Below are 14,870 nucleotides of genomic sequence, written 5' to 3' on the forward strand. Positions count from 1 at the left end.
CTCAAGGTTGGACTTCATTAAGGACTGACTAGTTATGACTAGTTATGTGATATTTGCTATTGATGTCCAAAGTTAAGAGTTTCCCAGTTTAAATTATATACGTACACACACTCATGCAGGCAAATACATATAAATATGTATGCATGGTTATATATACATACATATATGTGTATACACACTGTAGCCCTCACTATAGTAAGTCCTTAGGGTTAGATTGACTTGGTCCACTTTAGTTAGGGCTTTGTAAAGCATAGAGTATGTATTTGATATTCCGATATATTTGTTTTACCCATAATAGAAGTAGGAGAAAAAAATTACAAATGCCCTCCTTAGACTTCAATTGTATGCGTTTTGGAAGACAGGAAATTTGGATGGTATAGGAAATCCAAGTCTCTACACTTCTTGAAGAATGACGGTTTTGAGTGACAAAAAAGTAAGTGAGAGACTGGTCTAATGTACAACACAACAGAAGGGGAGGCTCCAGGAAATCTTGCTACGTTGCCAAACCCGACTAAAACTATATTAAGTGAATTAAAATAAAAACTGTAATGTATTATGGTGCCCTGTATTGGAAAACAAAATAAGTAGTATATTTAAGTACCCAGGTTTTTTTTTCTTTTTTTTCTTTAAATATTTCAGGTCTTAGTCTGATGCTGGATCCTGAAATAAATAGTACTTTGTATCTCCTAACCCAGAAGCTTCCTGGGTCAAAAAAATGAACTGCGTCTCAGATAAAGGTTAATTTTCTACACTGATATCCCTAGAGTTAAGGTTTGTGGCCTTCCTGGGCCAGGAATTTCAAGGTTGAGGTGTAATTCTGGTAGAGTGGAAACAGCATTAAATTTGGATTCAGAACTGAGATTTAAGTCACAGTACTTTAATTCTTTGGGCTTTATTTGGGATATTTTTTGTTTCCTTGTTTTGCTTCCTATACCCATGGATCTCTACCTCTTTCCCAAAACTCAGTTTGTTAATAATATCGATAGTTTGTGATAACTAAGATTATGCTTGCTTAACAAATGATGATAATGAAGTCCGTATAAAAACATCATATATTGTGAATGCAAAACGTTCACAGATTATTGCATTTCCATAGAGGAATCAAGCTAGCAGTAGCCTGCTTTGTTTTGTTTTTAATTGAGGCAGCATTTAAAAGACAATTTCAAATAAAAATCTGAATTTGGGAATCCTCTCGAAAATTTGTAAGATCCGACATAGCACTTGTATTCCGTCAAGGCGGTTAATCCACTTGAGTTGAATAGGCTTGTCCCCTTTAGCATTCCTACTCTTCCACAAAGTATCATATATACTAAAACTGAAGTTTGGTGTCCCTGTGCCTCAGTGTCTTGAACCTTAAATTTTTTTGCAGTTATTTAACATCAGTGTTGTTCAGGAGTTGTGGGTTTATATGCATTCTAGGGTCAGGCAGATAAAGTACTTACTTAGTACTGTAGGTAATGGTGAGTGTTAGGTTATAGACAGTAAAGGAGTAAGCATGGTATATGTTCAGGCAATATTAGTAAATACACTGATGTATGGGGCATAAACCCAGATTGTCTCATGCAAAACTATGACATAAGTTACCTTCTCTGTGTCTTAACAGAAGACTATCAGGACTGCTCCATCTGGTTTTTTTCAGATGGGAGTCTGGGCCCCTAGTGATCAAATAGTCTTTTTTTTTAAATGTAGGGTCTGGATTTTTATATTAAATCCTTGACACTTTCAAAAACAAAGCATCCAAGAGCTAGATTCATCCTACAGGCTGTTAGTGTATAACTTTGAATGGATTTGAACTTTAGCTGTAAATGGAAATACTGTTTATTTGTGTTTCATTTGAGTTAATTTGTTGCACTGACATATTGTGGAAAAATTCATTTTGTTGTGGCATCTAAAATACAATTTTCAGGGTTTTAAAAGGATTTTTTTAAAAAGACTGTATAGTTCTTTATATAGACTTCTCAAAAAAAATGAAGTGCTTTAACTGTAGAAATACTGCATTTGAGTTATTTTTTATATAGAATTCTTAACCTGGCATTTGCTAGCCTTTGTTCATTTTATTGCTAATATTCTTAAGGTGCTGCTGTCAAACTACTGTGAAGAAATTGTATATGTACATATCATTATACAGAATAATAATGCTAAATTTCAGGATAAAGTGAGTGATTTAAAACATTAAAGTAGTTTAAAGAGAGTCACCCTAGAGAACCGGTGGATGTTACTTTATCTCTTAAAGACATAGTTATTTCTTTCTAAAAAGGATATGCCAGTGATAGATAGTCTTTAATAGTAGTAGCTTCTGAGACTACTAAAATAATCTTTCTTTATAACTAATTCATTTTAAATTGAAAACATGAATTAAAATATATACAAACTCCTTTCTCTAGCCAATGAATGAAGTGGTCAGAGGAAGCGGCTTGTTAGCTTTATAACCCAATACTATGAACTCTCTCACCTTTTTAAACCAGATTTTGGTTTTTAAGAGTACTCCTTATATTTATAATTAAAATCCCTAAGTTTAAGCAAAACTAAGCAGGTGGTGGTAGTTTTGAAAACATCTATCAAGTATTTAACATTTCAACCAACAATAGGTGGAGTCCATAGCTCCTCTCTTTGAACCTGAGTAGACTTTTGTGATTGTCTCTGAATAAAATACTGTGGCACTGTTGCTGAGCTTCTGCCTAAACCACCATGAAAGCTCTAAACCACCATGAAAGAGGTCGGCCTACGCTGAAGCTGTCATGGGGGAGAGTGACCATAGAAAGGAGTGCCCTAGGAACCCCAGCTGTTCTGAGACTTCCCAGTCAAGGTATATGAATAAGCAAGCCTTCAGATGATTCTAGCTAACCCTTAACTGCAGCCACGTGAGAGACCCTAGTTGAGCCTCAGAACCATAAGCAATAATAGTAAATTACTGTATTGTTTTAAGTCACCAAGTTTTTGGGGTAGCATGTTAAACTTACAGCAGTAGATAGTAGGAACATTTATGCATTTGTCTTATTGAGAAAAGAGGATTTTATTTTATGTGCTGGACCAGATTTTGTGTATCATGTACCCTAGTCATTAACAAAAGGTTCAGAAGCATCAAATAACTGCCCTGTCCACCTCCTTCCCTTCCCCAAACACTGATCTTTTTATTCTAAATGCCTCTTTTCAGAGGTGAAGAAACTGGAGCTCAGACTGGGACTTTCCTAAAGATACCTAGCTCTTAAATGATGACCTGGATTTTCTTGCTTCCAAATACAAATCTCTTGCTCCTATGTATCATATTTCAGCAAATATATAAGCGATTTCAGTGGTGGAGAGAAGTAAATTAAAATGTGATCTTTTATATCGGGGTCAGATAGAAAATAATATTTTAGGCTTTGTGGGCCACATAAGGTCTTCGTCATATATTCTTTCCTTGTTTTTAAAACACAACCTTAAAAATGAAGAAACCATTTATATCTTGCCAGTCAAAAATAGGCCATGGGCTGAATTTGTCCTGCAGGTCTTATTAGTTGGCTGATACTGTGATAAAACCACAGTTAGGTTTTTTTTTTTTCCCCACAGTTAGGTTTTTGATGTCATAGACTATAATATGGATAAAAATTTGTAGACCATCAAGTGAGGATGTTATGGTTGATCTTAAAGTAAATTTAAGGTGCTATAATGTTGGTAATATGGAGCTTTCTGGTGCACTAATTTGGAATTGATCTACTAGTGCACATGACCTTTCAGTGATACTTTGTAGTTTTGTTTTCTTATATTTTGTTTGAAGATGCTTATTTTATAATAGCCAGGACATGGAAGCAACCTAAGTGTCCATCGACAGATGAATGGATAAAGAAGATGTGGCACATATATACAATGGAATATTACTCAGCCATAAAAAGAAACAAAACTGAGTTATTTGTAGTGAGGTGGATGGACCTAAAGTCTATCATACAGAGTGAAGTAAGTCAGAAAGAGAAAAATAAATACTGTATGCTAACACATATATATATATGGAATCTAAAGAAAAAAAAGGGTTCTGATGAACCTAGGGGCAAGACAGGAATAAAGACGCAGACATAGAGATGGACTTGAGGATACAGGGAGGGGAAAGGGGTAAGCTGAGACAAAGTGAGAGAGTTGACATATATACATTGACATTGACATATATACACTACCAAATGTAAAATAGATAGCTGGGGGGAAGCAGCCACATAGCACAGGGAGATCAGCTCCTGCTTTGTGACCACGTAGAGGGGTGGGATAGGGAGTGTGGGAGGGAGACGCAAGAGGGAAGAGATATGGGGATATATGTGTATATATAGCTTATTCACTTTGTTATACAGTAGCAACTAACACAAAATGTAAAGCAATTATACCTCAATAAAGATGTTAAAAAAAAAGAGATGATTTTAATGTCCCCCATCTGATTTAACCGTAAATTTAGAAAGCCTGAACTCTAGACGTGTGAATTTGCTCAACTTGAATTTCTGAGCTTCTGTTTCTTTATCTGCAGAGTATTGGATCTAAAACATACCTTGTGTGTGTCATGTATGATATGTGTGAAAGTGATAAAATGTTAGAAAAGCAAGTATTGATTAATATTTTAAAATTTTGTAGATGCTTTCTAAAACTGCAACCAATCTTTGAATTTGACTAATAAAATTATTTGTTAAAGCTTTTTAAGACAGTAATACCCTTTTTATAGGGAAACCATGATTTAGGCATGTCTGAAATTTAAATTGATTAATTAACCTGCACAGTTATTTCATTCTGTGTTTAGCATGTCTGGATTTAGCATGTATAAAAGTTCATGTGAATGTTCAGGCTTTTGAAGTGGATATTTCTAATCAAGAACTAGTATTTCATGAAAAGATTTGTGTAGTACTGTATTTACTTAATTGCCTATTTTGCTGTCCTAGTTGTATGTTTTTTCTTTTGCTTCTACAGATATCTTATTTTTCAAGATCTGTTGGACCCACTTTTTACTGACTAGAGAGCTTTGACCTAAGAATAATTGAATATCTGAAAAACTTGGGTTTTAAAAAATCAAATTGTATGTTTTTATTTTTTATTTACAGTATAACGTCCAAAAATTGTGTTTGCCACCATTCAGGTCTTCAGGGAATTTCCTCAGTGAAAACATGAACCCAGAGGATGAGAGAAGCCTTTTTGGTTGGCATATCTTGATTTTCAGTACCATTTAAGAAAATAAGTAAATAAAAATGATAACAGTCTGTATAGTATATATTCATTTTAGAAAAATGGTAAAGTACAGAAAAGCATTCTTACCACTCAAAGAAATCAGTTACGATGCTATTCCAAGCATAGGTAATTTTCAGTGTTTTTTTTAAAATTTTTATTGGGGTGTAATTGATTTACAATGTTGTGTTAGTTTCAGGTGTACAGCAGAGTGAATCCGTTATACAAATACATATATCCACTCTTTTTTAGATTCTTTTCCCATATAGGCCATTACAGAGAGTTGAGTAGAGTTCCCTGTGCTATATAGTAGGTCCTTATTAGTTATCTATTTTATATATAGTAGTGTGTATGTGTCAGTGTTATTAAGTAGCAGCAGTGACTCCAAGCACAGAGGAAGATACATTGTTACCTTTTCCATATCCTGTGTAACCTTGCTTTCCTTCTTATTATGCCTACATTATCTGTTTTAGTTCTCTTGAGTCACTGATTCCTGTCCCTCTTGGGGGATATTTGAACTCCATCTAACCTGTTCATAGACCTCAGGTTAATAATCCTTGCTATAATTTTAGTGGGCTTTCCTTTTTGGCTGGAGCTGTGATACAATTGTCCTATCTCATCAGTTTTTATGATTTTATACCTCTCTTTACGTCACCTTAGATTTCGAAGATATTTTTTGATGCCAGGATATTTAGTGTTCAAAACATTTACCATTAGCTTTAGTGCCTTATTTGAAAAAAAAAATCAGTTTAAAGTAGTAAATACATAGTTGCATGTATTTCTAAGACTTATTTTATCCAGTTGGACTGGGTTGGGGGTAGGGAAGGTGCTGGGGTAATAAAACTGAGTTCTAAATTTTCACGATCATTGACTGTATCAATTACAGTCAAGTTTCCTTGTCTGAACAAGTTATACTTTTATAGTCCATGCCAGCAGCCTCAAATGTTTTTGATTGTGTACCCCGTCAGTAATTTTCTTCTTTTAACTTACTTGGACATTATTTCAGACAAACAGGATAGCTGTAAGGATAGTACAAAGAATTCTTTTGCTTTTCAGCCACGTTCCACAAATGTTAACATTTTTACCACATTTGTCTTTCTGACTCATTCTTTCTCCCTCTTTTGTCAGTTGTAGACATGATGCTTCTTTGCCCCTAAATAGTTAAGTATGTATTTCCTAAAAAGTAGAATTCTCTTTTACTTAACTGTAGTACTATCAAAATCAGGAAATTGACATTGATACTTGTAATCTACAGATCTTGTTTAGATTTCACTAGTTTTTCAGTTGTCTCAGATAATGTGCTGTGTCAGTTATTGTATCTTTTAGTCTCCTTTAATCTGAAGTATTTCCTTAGTGTTTGTATTTCATGAATGAACTGTGACATTTTTGGATGCCTCTAAATTTAGGTTGGTTTGATGTTTGTTTACTCATGTATAGGTTTAGGTTTTGCATAGGAATATCACAGAATTTTTCTATTCATAGTGCATCATTCCAGGGGTTCCATGTTGTTGATTTGACCCACTGCTAGTGATGTTAATCTTGATTGCTTGGTTAAGCTGGAGTGTGCCAGATTTCTCAACTGTACAATGGTAATAAGTATTCTGCCCGGAGTACACAATCTTTGATAAATGTATGTTTATTTAAATATTATACACATGTATTTTTATTATTGTGCACATTTTAAAGCAGGTACAAACATTAGACATTAAAGGATGAGCTACAAATACAGAAGGTCTCACTTTTTCTTTTTGTACCCCAGTATATCCTTTCATACCTTATGGATTATATATACTCCTGACTTTGTAGACCGGAGCTGTGCATCATATCCTTTACTTTATATCGTTTTATAGGAATTATTCTTGTGTCTTGATCCTGAAATAAAAGCTCCTTGAAGGTTATGTTCTCATACTTCCGTAGCCTCAACACAGTAAGTACTCAGAAATAAATGCTTAATGTTAATGATTTTTCCCTGTTACTTTTTAATCTTTTGCTTCCAGATGGAGAACTTAATGTTCTAGATGATATTTTGACTGAAGTACCAGAACAGGACGATGAACTCTATAATCCAGAGAGTGAACAAGATAAAAATGAGAAAAAGGGTATGTAAGATTTCTATTTTTGTTAAAATGGCAAAGTAGAGATCAGTTTCGTAAGAAAGAGTCTTTGCTTTTGTACTTATTCCTTGAGGCACTTACCACCAAAAGCACAATCATGAGAAGCAGTGGTACCCAATTCCATGTGAATGAGAGTAATATATTTTTTTCCAAACGTGTGAAATGTCTCATGTATTTATTCCAGTGTTTGAAAGCTGTGTTTTCTTTATGATTAACTTTGGAGTAAAGGTATTTCAGAAAACATTTTAAAGAAGTGAGGCTTTTACTCTCTTATATATTTACCTGTTAAACTTTGGTGAAATAAGTCTAATACCCAAATTCTTATATATATTTTTTTCATTGTATTTTTAAGGTTCAAAAAGAAAAAGTGACCGAATGGAATCTACTGACACAAAGCGACAAAAGCCTTCTGTTCATTCAAGACAATTGATTTCTAAGCCACTGAGCTCATCAGTTAGCAATAACAAAAGAATGGTTAGTACAAAAGGAAAGTCAGTCACAGAGTATAAAAATGAGGAATATCAAAGATCTGAAAGAAACAAACGTCTAGAAGCTGATCGGAAGATTCGTTTGTCAAGCAGTGCCTCCAGAGAATCTTATAAGAGTCAATCTGAGAAAACATGTCTGCGGAAAAGGGATCCTGAAAGGAGGGTCAAATCCCCTACACCAGATGGTTCTGAGGTAGTAAATATTATTGCAGATATAATACAGAAAGCAGTTCTTTTTGAGGCTAGAACTATTTATTCACTCTGACCTTGTCTGTTATATGACTGCTGATTCCCTTTTTCTTTAAACATCAGAGAATTGGGCTTGAAGTGGATAGACGTGCAAGCAGATCCAGCCAGTCTTCCAAGGAGGAAGTGAACTCTGAAGAATATGGCTCTGACCATGAGACTGGCAGCAGTGGTTCTTCTGATGAGCAAGGCAACAACACTGAGAATGAGGAGGAAGGGGTGGAAGATGTGGAGGAAGATGAAGAAGTAGAAGAAGATGCAGAGGAAGATGAAGAGGTGGATGATGATGGAGAGGAGGAAGAGGAGGAAGAAGAAGAGGAAGAGGAGGAGGAGGAGGAAGAGGAGGAGGAGGAAGAAGAAGAATATGAACAGGATGAGAGAGACCAGAAGGAAGAGGGAAATGATTATGACACCCGGAGTGAGGCTAGCGACTCCGATTCTGAATCTGTTTCCTTCACGGATGGGTCTGTCAGATCTGGTTCAGGAACAGATGGATCAGGTACTAATTTTTATATGTAAAGATTTGTCTTTTTTTTTTTAATTGTTTTTTTTCTTGAACATGTTTAAATTGAATTATAAAATTTTTGAGACAATGGGGGGGATGTTAGTAAGACTGTCCTGTGATTTTTTTTTTAATAGTGTGCTTTTGAGTTTTATAAATGCACTTGAATAAGATTTACATATCTTAGTAAAGGCATTTCCCAGCTACAAATTGATTGTATTATAAATACACTAGTCTGATTGTTTCTCTATAAGGAAATGTATTTGAGGTTTTAATGTTATAAATTCTTAGATTTCCATACTAGTCAACAACAGCTTATTTAAACACTGATGTACTTGAAGTATATTCATATGGGACCTGTCTGCTAGGTATTAAAATATTTTCATGTTAAATGCCTCTAGATTTCCATCATGTGGCAACAGAAACCAAAATAACTTTCTTTTTCTCTTGGGAGCACAAACTTTTCTTTCATTTTTGTACCTGTGGGTTGACTGACGGGCAGGGTCTCCAGAGGGCTGGGTATAAAGGTACCAGATGGAAAATAAGAGTATAAAATTATTGTGGAGAGACTGGGTAAGAGGCATCTTGGGTCATTCCTTCAATGCTACGTGCCCTGCCACTTTATCTGACCCATGAGACTTGAATATGAGAATGGTAGGTAGTTGCAGTCATTAGACTGAGGGAGCCCTCTTTTGGGGGGAAGTTCAGAGGGTAGAGCAACGAGAGGCCGGGGTACTTAGAGACCGCTGGTCACTCTGTGATGATTATACTCATGGCTGTCTTATGTAAAGATGCAGCCAGATCTCCTACATAGGCCAAATGTACTAAATATTGGAATACAAGAAAAATTCTATTCTTTTGATATATATGATAGTTAAATGTCATTATTATAGAATTTTATCATTTTAGTGTAGTACATTGTTAGTAAATCATATTTTTGATATAGTGTAAATGATAAGAGCAAATGACCAGGTATTTTCTAATTGGCAGCTGAAGTGCTTCTAGCCTTTTGCTTACTAGAGTTCTAGGTTTGGGAGTTTAGATAGGTTTTGACAGGGGGCTAAAGAGTTAAACTGAATAGATGAGTAGGGTTTGATATAAAAAAAAAAACTTGTGGAATCTTTAATTCTACTATCCCATCATACTTTTTGCAAACTGATGGGATATACGTTTTGTAATTTATGATAATGGATAGAGAACAAAAATTGCATTGGCAATATGAATGAATGTTCATTTATTGTGGAGAATGTGTCAAACCTGTAAAAGTAGGGAACATTTTATTATAGGAATCTTCTTTTTGGTGTCCCTGTTAAGAACGCTATTTCTTAGACTTGAACGTTTATCCTGTTTAAGTCAAACGAGGGAGACATATAAATACGTAGGGCCTGAAATAATGTATATTTTTAATAAATTCCTAGATGCTGATACTTAACAAGATACTTATTCATACTTTATGTTTTTTGTGGATTAGACATTTCAGATTGAATGGTAGCCAATAGTTTTATAAAACCTGGATATTAAAACTGTTAAGAGACTTACTGTTATAAAAGAGATACCTGCCTGGAACTCTTACTTTCCATATTAAAGGAAAATTTGTGGCTTTTCTTTGGAAGAGCTCTTATGTGGAACATTTTTTAAAGACTGTATTTAGTATGCAGGACATTATTATTTTTATTTTGGAGTGGTTTCTCTTTATAATAATGTGTGAGAGAAAAATGGGGTGGATCTGGAACTCCACCAGAGGTAAAAAATGTTTTTAAAGATTTTTAAATACAAGGGATCACAGTTTAGTTTTTGTGTCTTGAATTTTCTAGATTCCAGTTTATTTTACCTTATTTTTTCTCAAAATTTCAGTAATTTCCTTATAAAAGTGACACACTTGGTGGTTGTTAAAGGTTTATTTGTTAGATGACTTTCTTTTTTTTTTTTTTTTGCGGTATGCGGGCCTCTCACTATTGTGGCCTCTCCTGTTGCGGAGCGCAGGCTCCGGACGTGCAGGCTTAGCGGCCATGGCTTACGGGCCCAGCTGCTCTGTGCCATGTGGGATCTTCCCGGACCAGGGCACGAACCTGTTCCCTGCATTGGCAGGCGGACTCTCAACCACTGCGCCACCAGGGAAGCCCTCAATTGTTTTTTTGACCTGAGAATAATAGTCGGGAGAGGAGATCATAAACTTAAGAGCAGTGAAGGTTATTTATACAAAAAAGATAATAAATTCTTGGAGATTTTTCATGGTAATGCTATATTTAACATTACATAAAAATTGTTGGGCGAGATCTTACTTCTGCTTCTATTATATTTCCTGCATCTTTTTTTTAAAAAATAAATTTATTTATTTATTTTTGGCTGTGTTGGGTCTTCATTGCTGTGCGCGGGCTTTCTCTAGTTGCTGCGAGCAGGGACTGCTCTTCATTGCAGTGCATGGGCTTCTCGTTGTGGTGGCTTCTCCTTTTGTGGGGCACGGGCTCTAGGCAAGTGAGCTCGGTGGTGCACGGGTTCTAGAGCGCGGCCTCAGTGGTTGTGGCGCATGGGCTTAGTTGCTCCGCGGCATGTGGGATCTTCCCGGACCAGGGCTTGAACCCGTGTCCCCTGCACTGGCAGGTGGATTATTAACCACTCCACCACCAGGGAAGTCCCTGCATCATCTTGGTGAGAGATTCTTTTAGTACTTAGAACCGTAAAGTATTATTTTTAAACAGCAGCAAGAGATATATTACCTTTGTCATCAATTTATAATGCTTAGATCCCTAACTATTCAAAGAGGAAAAGAATAAAAGAAACATGCTAGAATTTTTGAAAGAAATAATTAAAAAAAATTTTTTTAAACAGTTATTTTTCTAATCTCTTTCATGTACATGTCATACTCATTGATTCAGTGAATTCAGTTCCTTCTGTGTGCCAAACACTATATAAGAATGTGTAGTCAGTGAACAAAACAGACATAGATGAGAAAGAGATTTGGGATATGACAAAAACTCCTGTTATCTGTTTGGACGAGATTCTCAGTCATTTTATACTAAAAGGCTTCAGTCTATTCTCTTGAAGTCTTATAGTTTACCCTGAGGGAGAGGATTTTAAAACTTATAGGTCAGGTATCATTCAAGGCCAACAAACCTGTAAATAAATGCTTTTCTCTATAGCTAGTTATATAAATTTCATTATGTTCCCAAGTTGCTAGCTTTAAATGGGCCTGGCTTTGAAGTTGTGCCAATATGTACTGCTTTGCCTTTCCTTTTTGCCTTAAGTTAGGAAAATCAGCATCATTTACAAGCTTCTTGTTAACATCTATTTGCAGAAGGAATTAGTAGTAAATTACAAAGGGAAAAATGCTTAAACTAAAAGAAAAGGAACTTTTGTCCTTGGAGTTTTCCATCTTAAACTAGTTTAAACCTAGAATCCCCTTTCAAGAATAGAAGTAAAATATCTTTTCTATTCTCTTGCTCATGGCTTGTACTTTCAAGTTAGAAACTAGGTTCTGCCACTCAGGAACTGTGGGACCCTAGCCAAGTTGCCTAACCACACCACTAAGTTGAGGTTTCCTTTTCTGTAAATGAGAATAATGGGTATTATGTATCTCATGAGTTTGTTATGAGGATTAAGGGAAATAATTTATTTAAAGCTTTTAAAATAGGAGTTTGTATGAAAGATCATTGATTATTATTTTTCAACATTCTGTTAACTTTTATAAAAATAAGTATATGCATTTTCTCCCATCATATTCCTTCTAGCTGAAAAGTAAAGGTGCTTATAGTGGTGTAATTAAAATACCAACAGAGACAGGAGAGTCTAATTCCATTTTAGGCCCTCATTTATATGCTTCCAAATTAAGCCTGAAATGGTTCTTATAGGTAATGCAAAAAAACCTCTTCTGTCTACTGAAGATTCCCAGCTTTTTAATAGAAATACATAGACTATCGCTGAGATTTTAGAGATAAATTTTAAATTGAACTTGAAAATAAGCAGTAATTCAGGAAGGAAGTGTTCAGGAAGAATGGAATTGAAGATACAAAAGCAAGCAGTGGCAACCAGAAGGGAGTCGCTAATTTACTATAGTGTAATTTAAAAAAAAAAAATTGAAAGGCTTTGGGTTCTGGGGTTCATCAGACATCTAAGATAGAATCAGAGTTGGAATTGTGATGAAGAATGATAGTATACTTTTTAAAAAGAGGACTTAAAACAGTGGTACTTGGTTCATAGAAGGGAACACTGTAAATTTAATTGAAAGAAAAGTTGTTTGCTTTGCAGAATTTTTTTCTCTTTTAAAACTTTAAGACCTTTTATATGTAGGATAAGTAGTTCTTAATTATAGCTGTGTATTTTTATTTGATTAAAGTTGATGGGAGAAATAACAAAATGTCCTTAGTATTTGAACAGTGTCTGAATTGGAACATCTTAGGAAATTGAGGGGGTCAGGAAGGATTAGTAATGAATAATACTTAGGGATTATGCAAAATCCAGATGCATGGTGATACATTCTTGTTTGACTAACGGTACCTATATTGTAATGTTTTTAAGAATCTTGTCTGAATTCCTTTTTAGATGAGAAAAAGAAGGAAAGGAAGAGAGCTAGAGGCATATCTCCTATTGTTTTTGATAGAAGTGGAAGCTCTGCATCAGAGTCATATGCAGGTATTCTCATTTTATTTGTGATCATATCTGACTGATTCTAATGTAATCTGCTGTAAAAAGTGTGTGGAGGCTGTAGTTTAGCGTGAACTTGTTAATATTCATTAGTATTGATTTCTGGCATGTTCAGTGTAATAAATCTAGAGGAAACTAAGCTTTTTCTTATTATTTTAATCCTGTTCTGTTACTGCTTAAGTGGAATTTCACTTTTTTTTTTCTTGGAAGATGATGATTCAGTGACTAGTTTTCTGAGTGAGAAACTGTTCAAATATTTTTAAAAACATCCAAACAACCCAAAAAGCAAAACACTCGTACACATTGAGAAGTATTTTTTTTTGTGTGTGTGGGTGCGCCAGGAAGAATAATTTGTCTTGAATGAGAACTTTATGTGACAAGACTGTAGAAATTTTGTCTTATCTCTATTAAAGCTCAATCTGAACAAATGTACTTTGGCTAAATACAGGTTCAGAAAAGAAGCATGAGAAATTATCATCTTCCGTTCGTGCTGTCCGAAAAGGTATCATTTAAATTTGAAATTGTTTTCATTGCATGCTTCCTTAAAAGTCATTATTTTGCCTTATTGGTTCTCCATTAATAGTTGGTTTTAATGTAGTAATGTTCTGATATATTACATTAAGGGAAAAAAAATAATTTAGTCTTACACAGAGCTCCATGTTCACTTCTTACTGGGTGTCTTTTAGAACAGTAGCAGACATTTTAGGACATCTTAACAGTTTTTGGACAGAGTGGATGGTATATATATTTTAGTAGCATAATGGTCTATTAGTAAATTTTAAATGATTAATGTGATAAAGATCTATAAAATTTATAGCCATTTTCACACTTAAAAAATATGGATCTGATATATTAGAACATTACTATATTAGGTTTGCCTTCTTGCAAAATGCTGGTGTCTTTCTTAGCTTTGCTTTATTATGTGTTGTGGCTTAGCTTTCTAGGTTGAATGGGTGATTATGAATTTAAAAAGTTTAGCTGGGTTTTGGAGGGCTGATTTCAGTTAGTACAACTTATATCCCTCTGTGTGATAATGGCCTCTGTTTAATCAATTTGGATTTCTTTTTTTCAGATCAAACCAGTAAACTCAAATATGTCCTACAGGATGCGAGATTTTTTCTCATAAAGAGTAACAACCATGAGAATGTGTCCCTTGCCAAAGCTAAGGTATTAGCATCAGTTCTGTTGAAATATCCTAATCTTGAAAATTTAAATGTGAAGGTGGACTTGAGTATCACTTGAGTACATGACATACTGTAATTTTCATTAAAGCTTTAGAGATCCATAGTCCAGTTGCCATGTAGGGTCTGCTTTTTTGACTGGTTAGGCAACCTAGTAGTAATTTGAGTTTTCTTTTAAATCTTTTGAAGATGAGTTTAGAAGTAAAAATATTCAGTATTTGAAGAATATATAATCATACGTTGTACTGAAAAAGCCGTGTTTCTTTGGATTTTTGTGTTTCTATACTCAGTTGCTAGTTTATTATACTAATAAATTTTATAAAGTTTTTTTAGTTAACCAGTTTTGTTTTATATTGCTGCTTGTTTTACACCTTGAGATTTTCTTGAATTCTTTTCCGGAGAGTTTCTTTTACTTTTAGAAGTAAGATCACTTGGATTTAGAAGAAAAGGGAAGAGTTAGTTTTAGTTTAAAGCCCCACCCTGGGCTTTACAAAAGGGATATGCCCAGTTGCTATAGGATGTCGTA

General features: G+C 34.6%; 1 protein-coding gene across 4 annotated transcripts in view; it reads left to right on the forward strand.

The window, feature by feature from the left end:
* YTHDC1 (YTH N6-methyladenosine RNA binding protein C1) overlaps positions 1-14,870 on the forward strand; it is a 34,576-nt gene that overhangs the window by 2,847 nt on the left and 16,859 nt on the right. For 2 of the 4 annotated variants that reach the window (XM_082838278.1, XM_082838279.1), the window contains exons 2-7: positions 7,170-7,271; positions 7,639-7,967; positions 8,087-8,519; positions 13,062-13,151; positions 13,612-13,665; positions 14,236-14,330. In XM_082838278.1, coding sequence (XP_082694404.1) covers positions 7,170-7,271; positions 7,639-7,967; positions 8,087-8,519; positions 13,062-13,151; positions 13,612-13,665; positions 14,236-14,330 — 1,103 coding nt within the window. The remainder of the gene's footprint in view (positions 1-7,169; positions 7,272-7,638; positions 7,968-8,086; positions 8,520-13,061; positions 13,152-13,611; positions 13,666-14,235; positions 14,331-14,870) is intronic. The other 2 variants (XM_082838280.1, XM_082838281.1) reach the window with 1 other exon arrangement.

The sequence above is a fragment of the Leucopleurus acutus genome (assembly GCF_964270905.1).
Source record: "Leucopleurus acutus genome assembly, chromosome: 4".
NCBI classification, from domain to species: domain Eukaryota; kingdom Metazoa; phylum Chordata; class Mammalia; order Artiodactyla; family Delphinidae; genus Leucopleurus; species Leucopleurus acutus.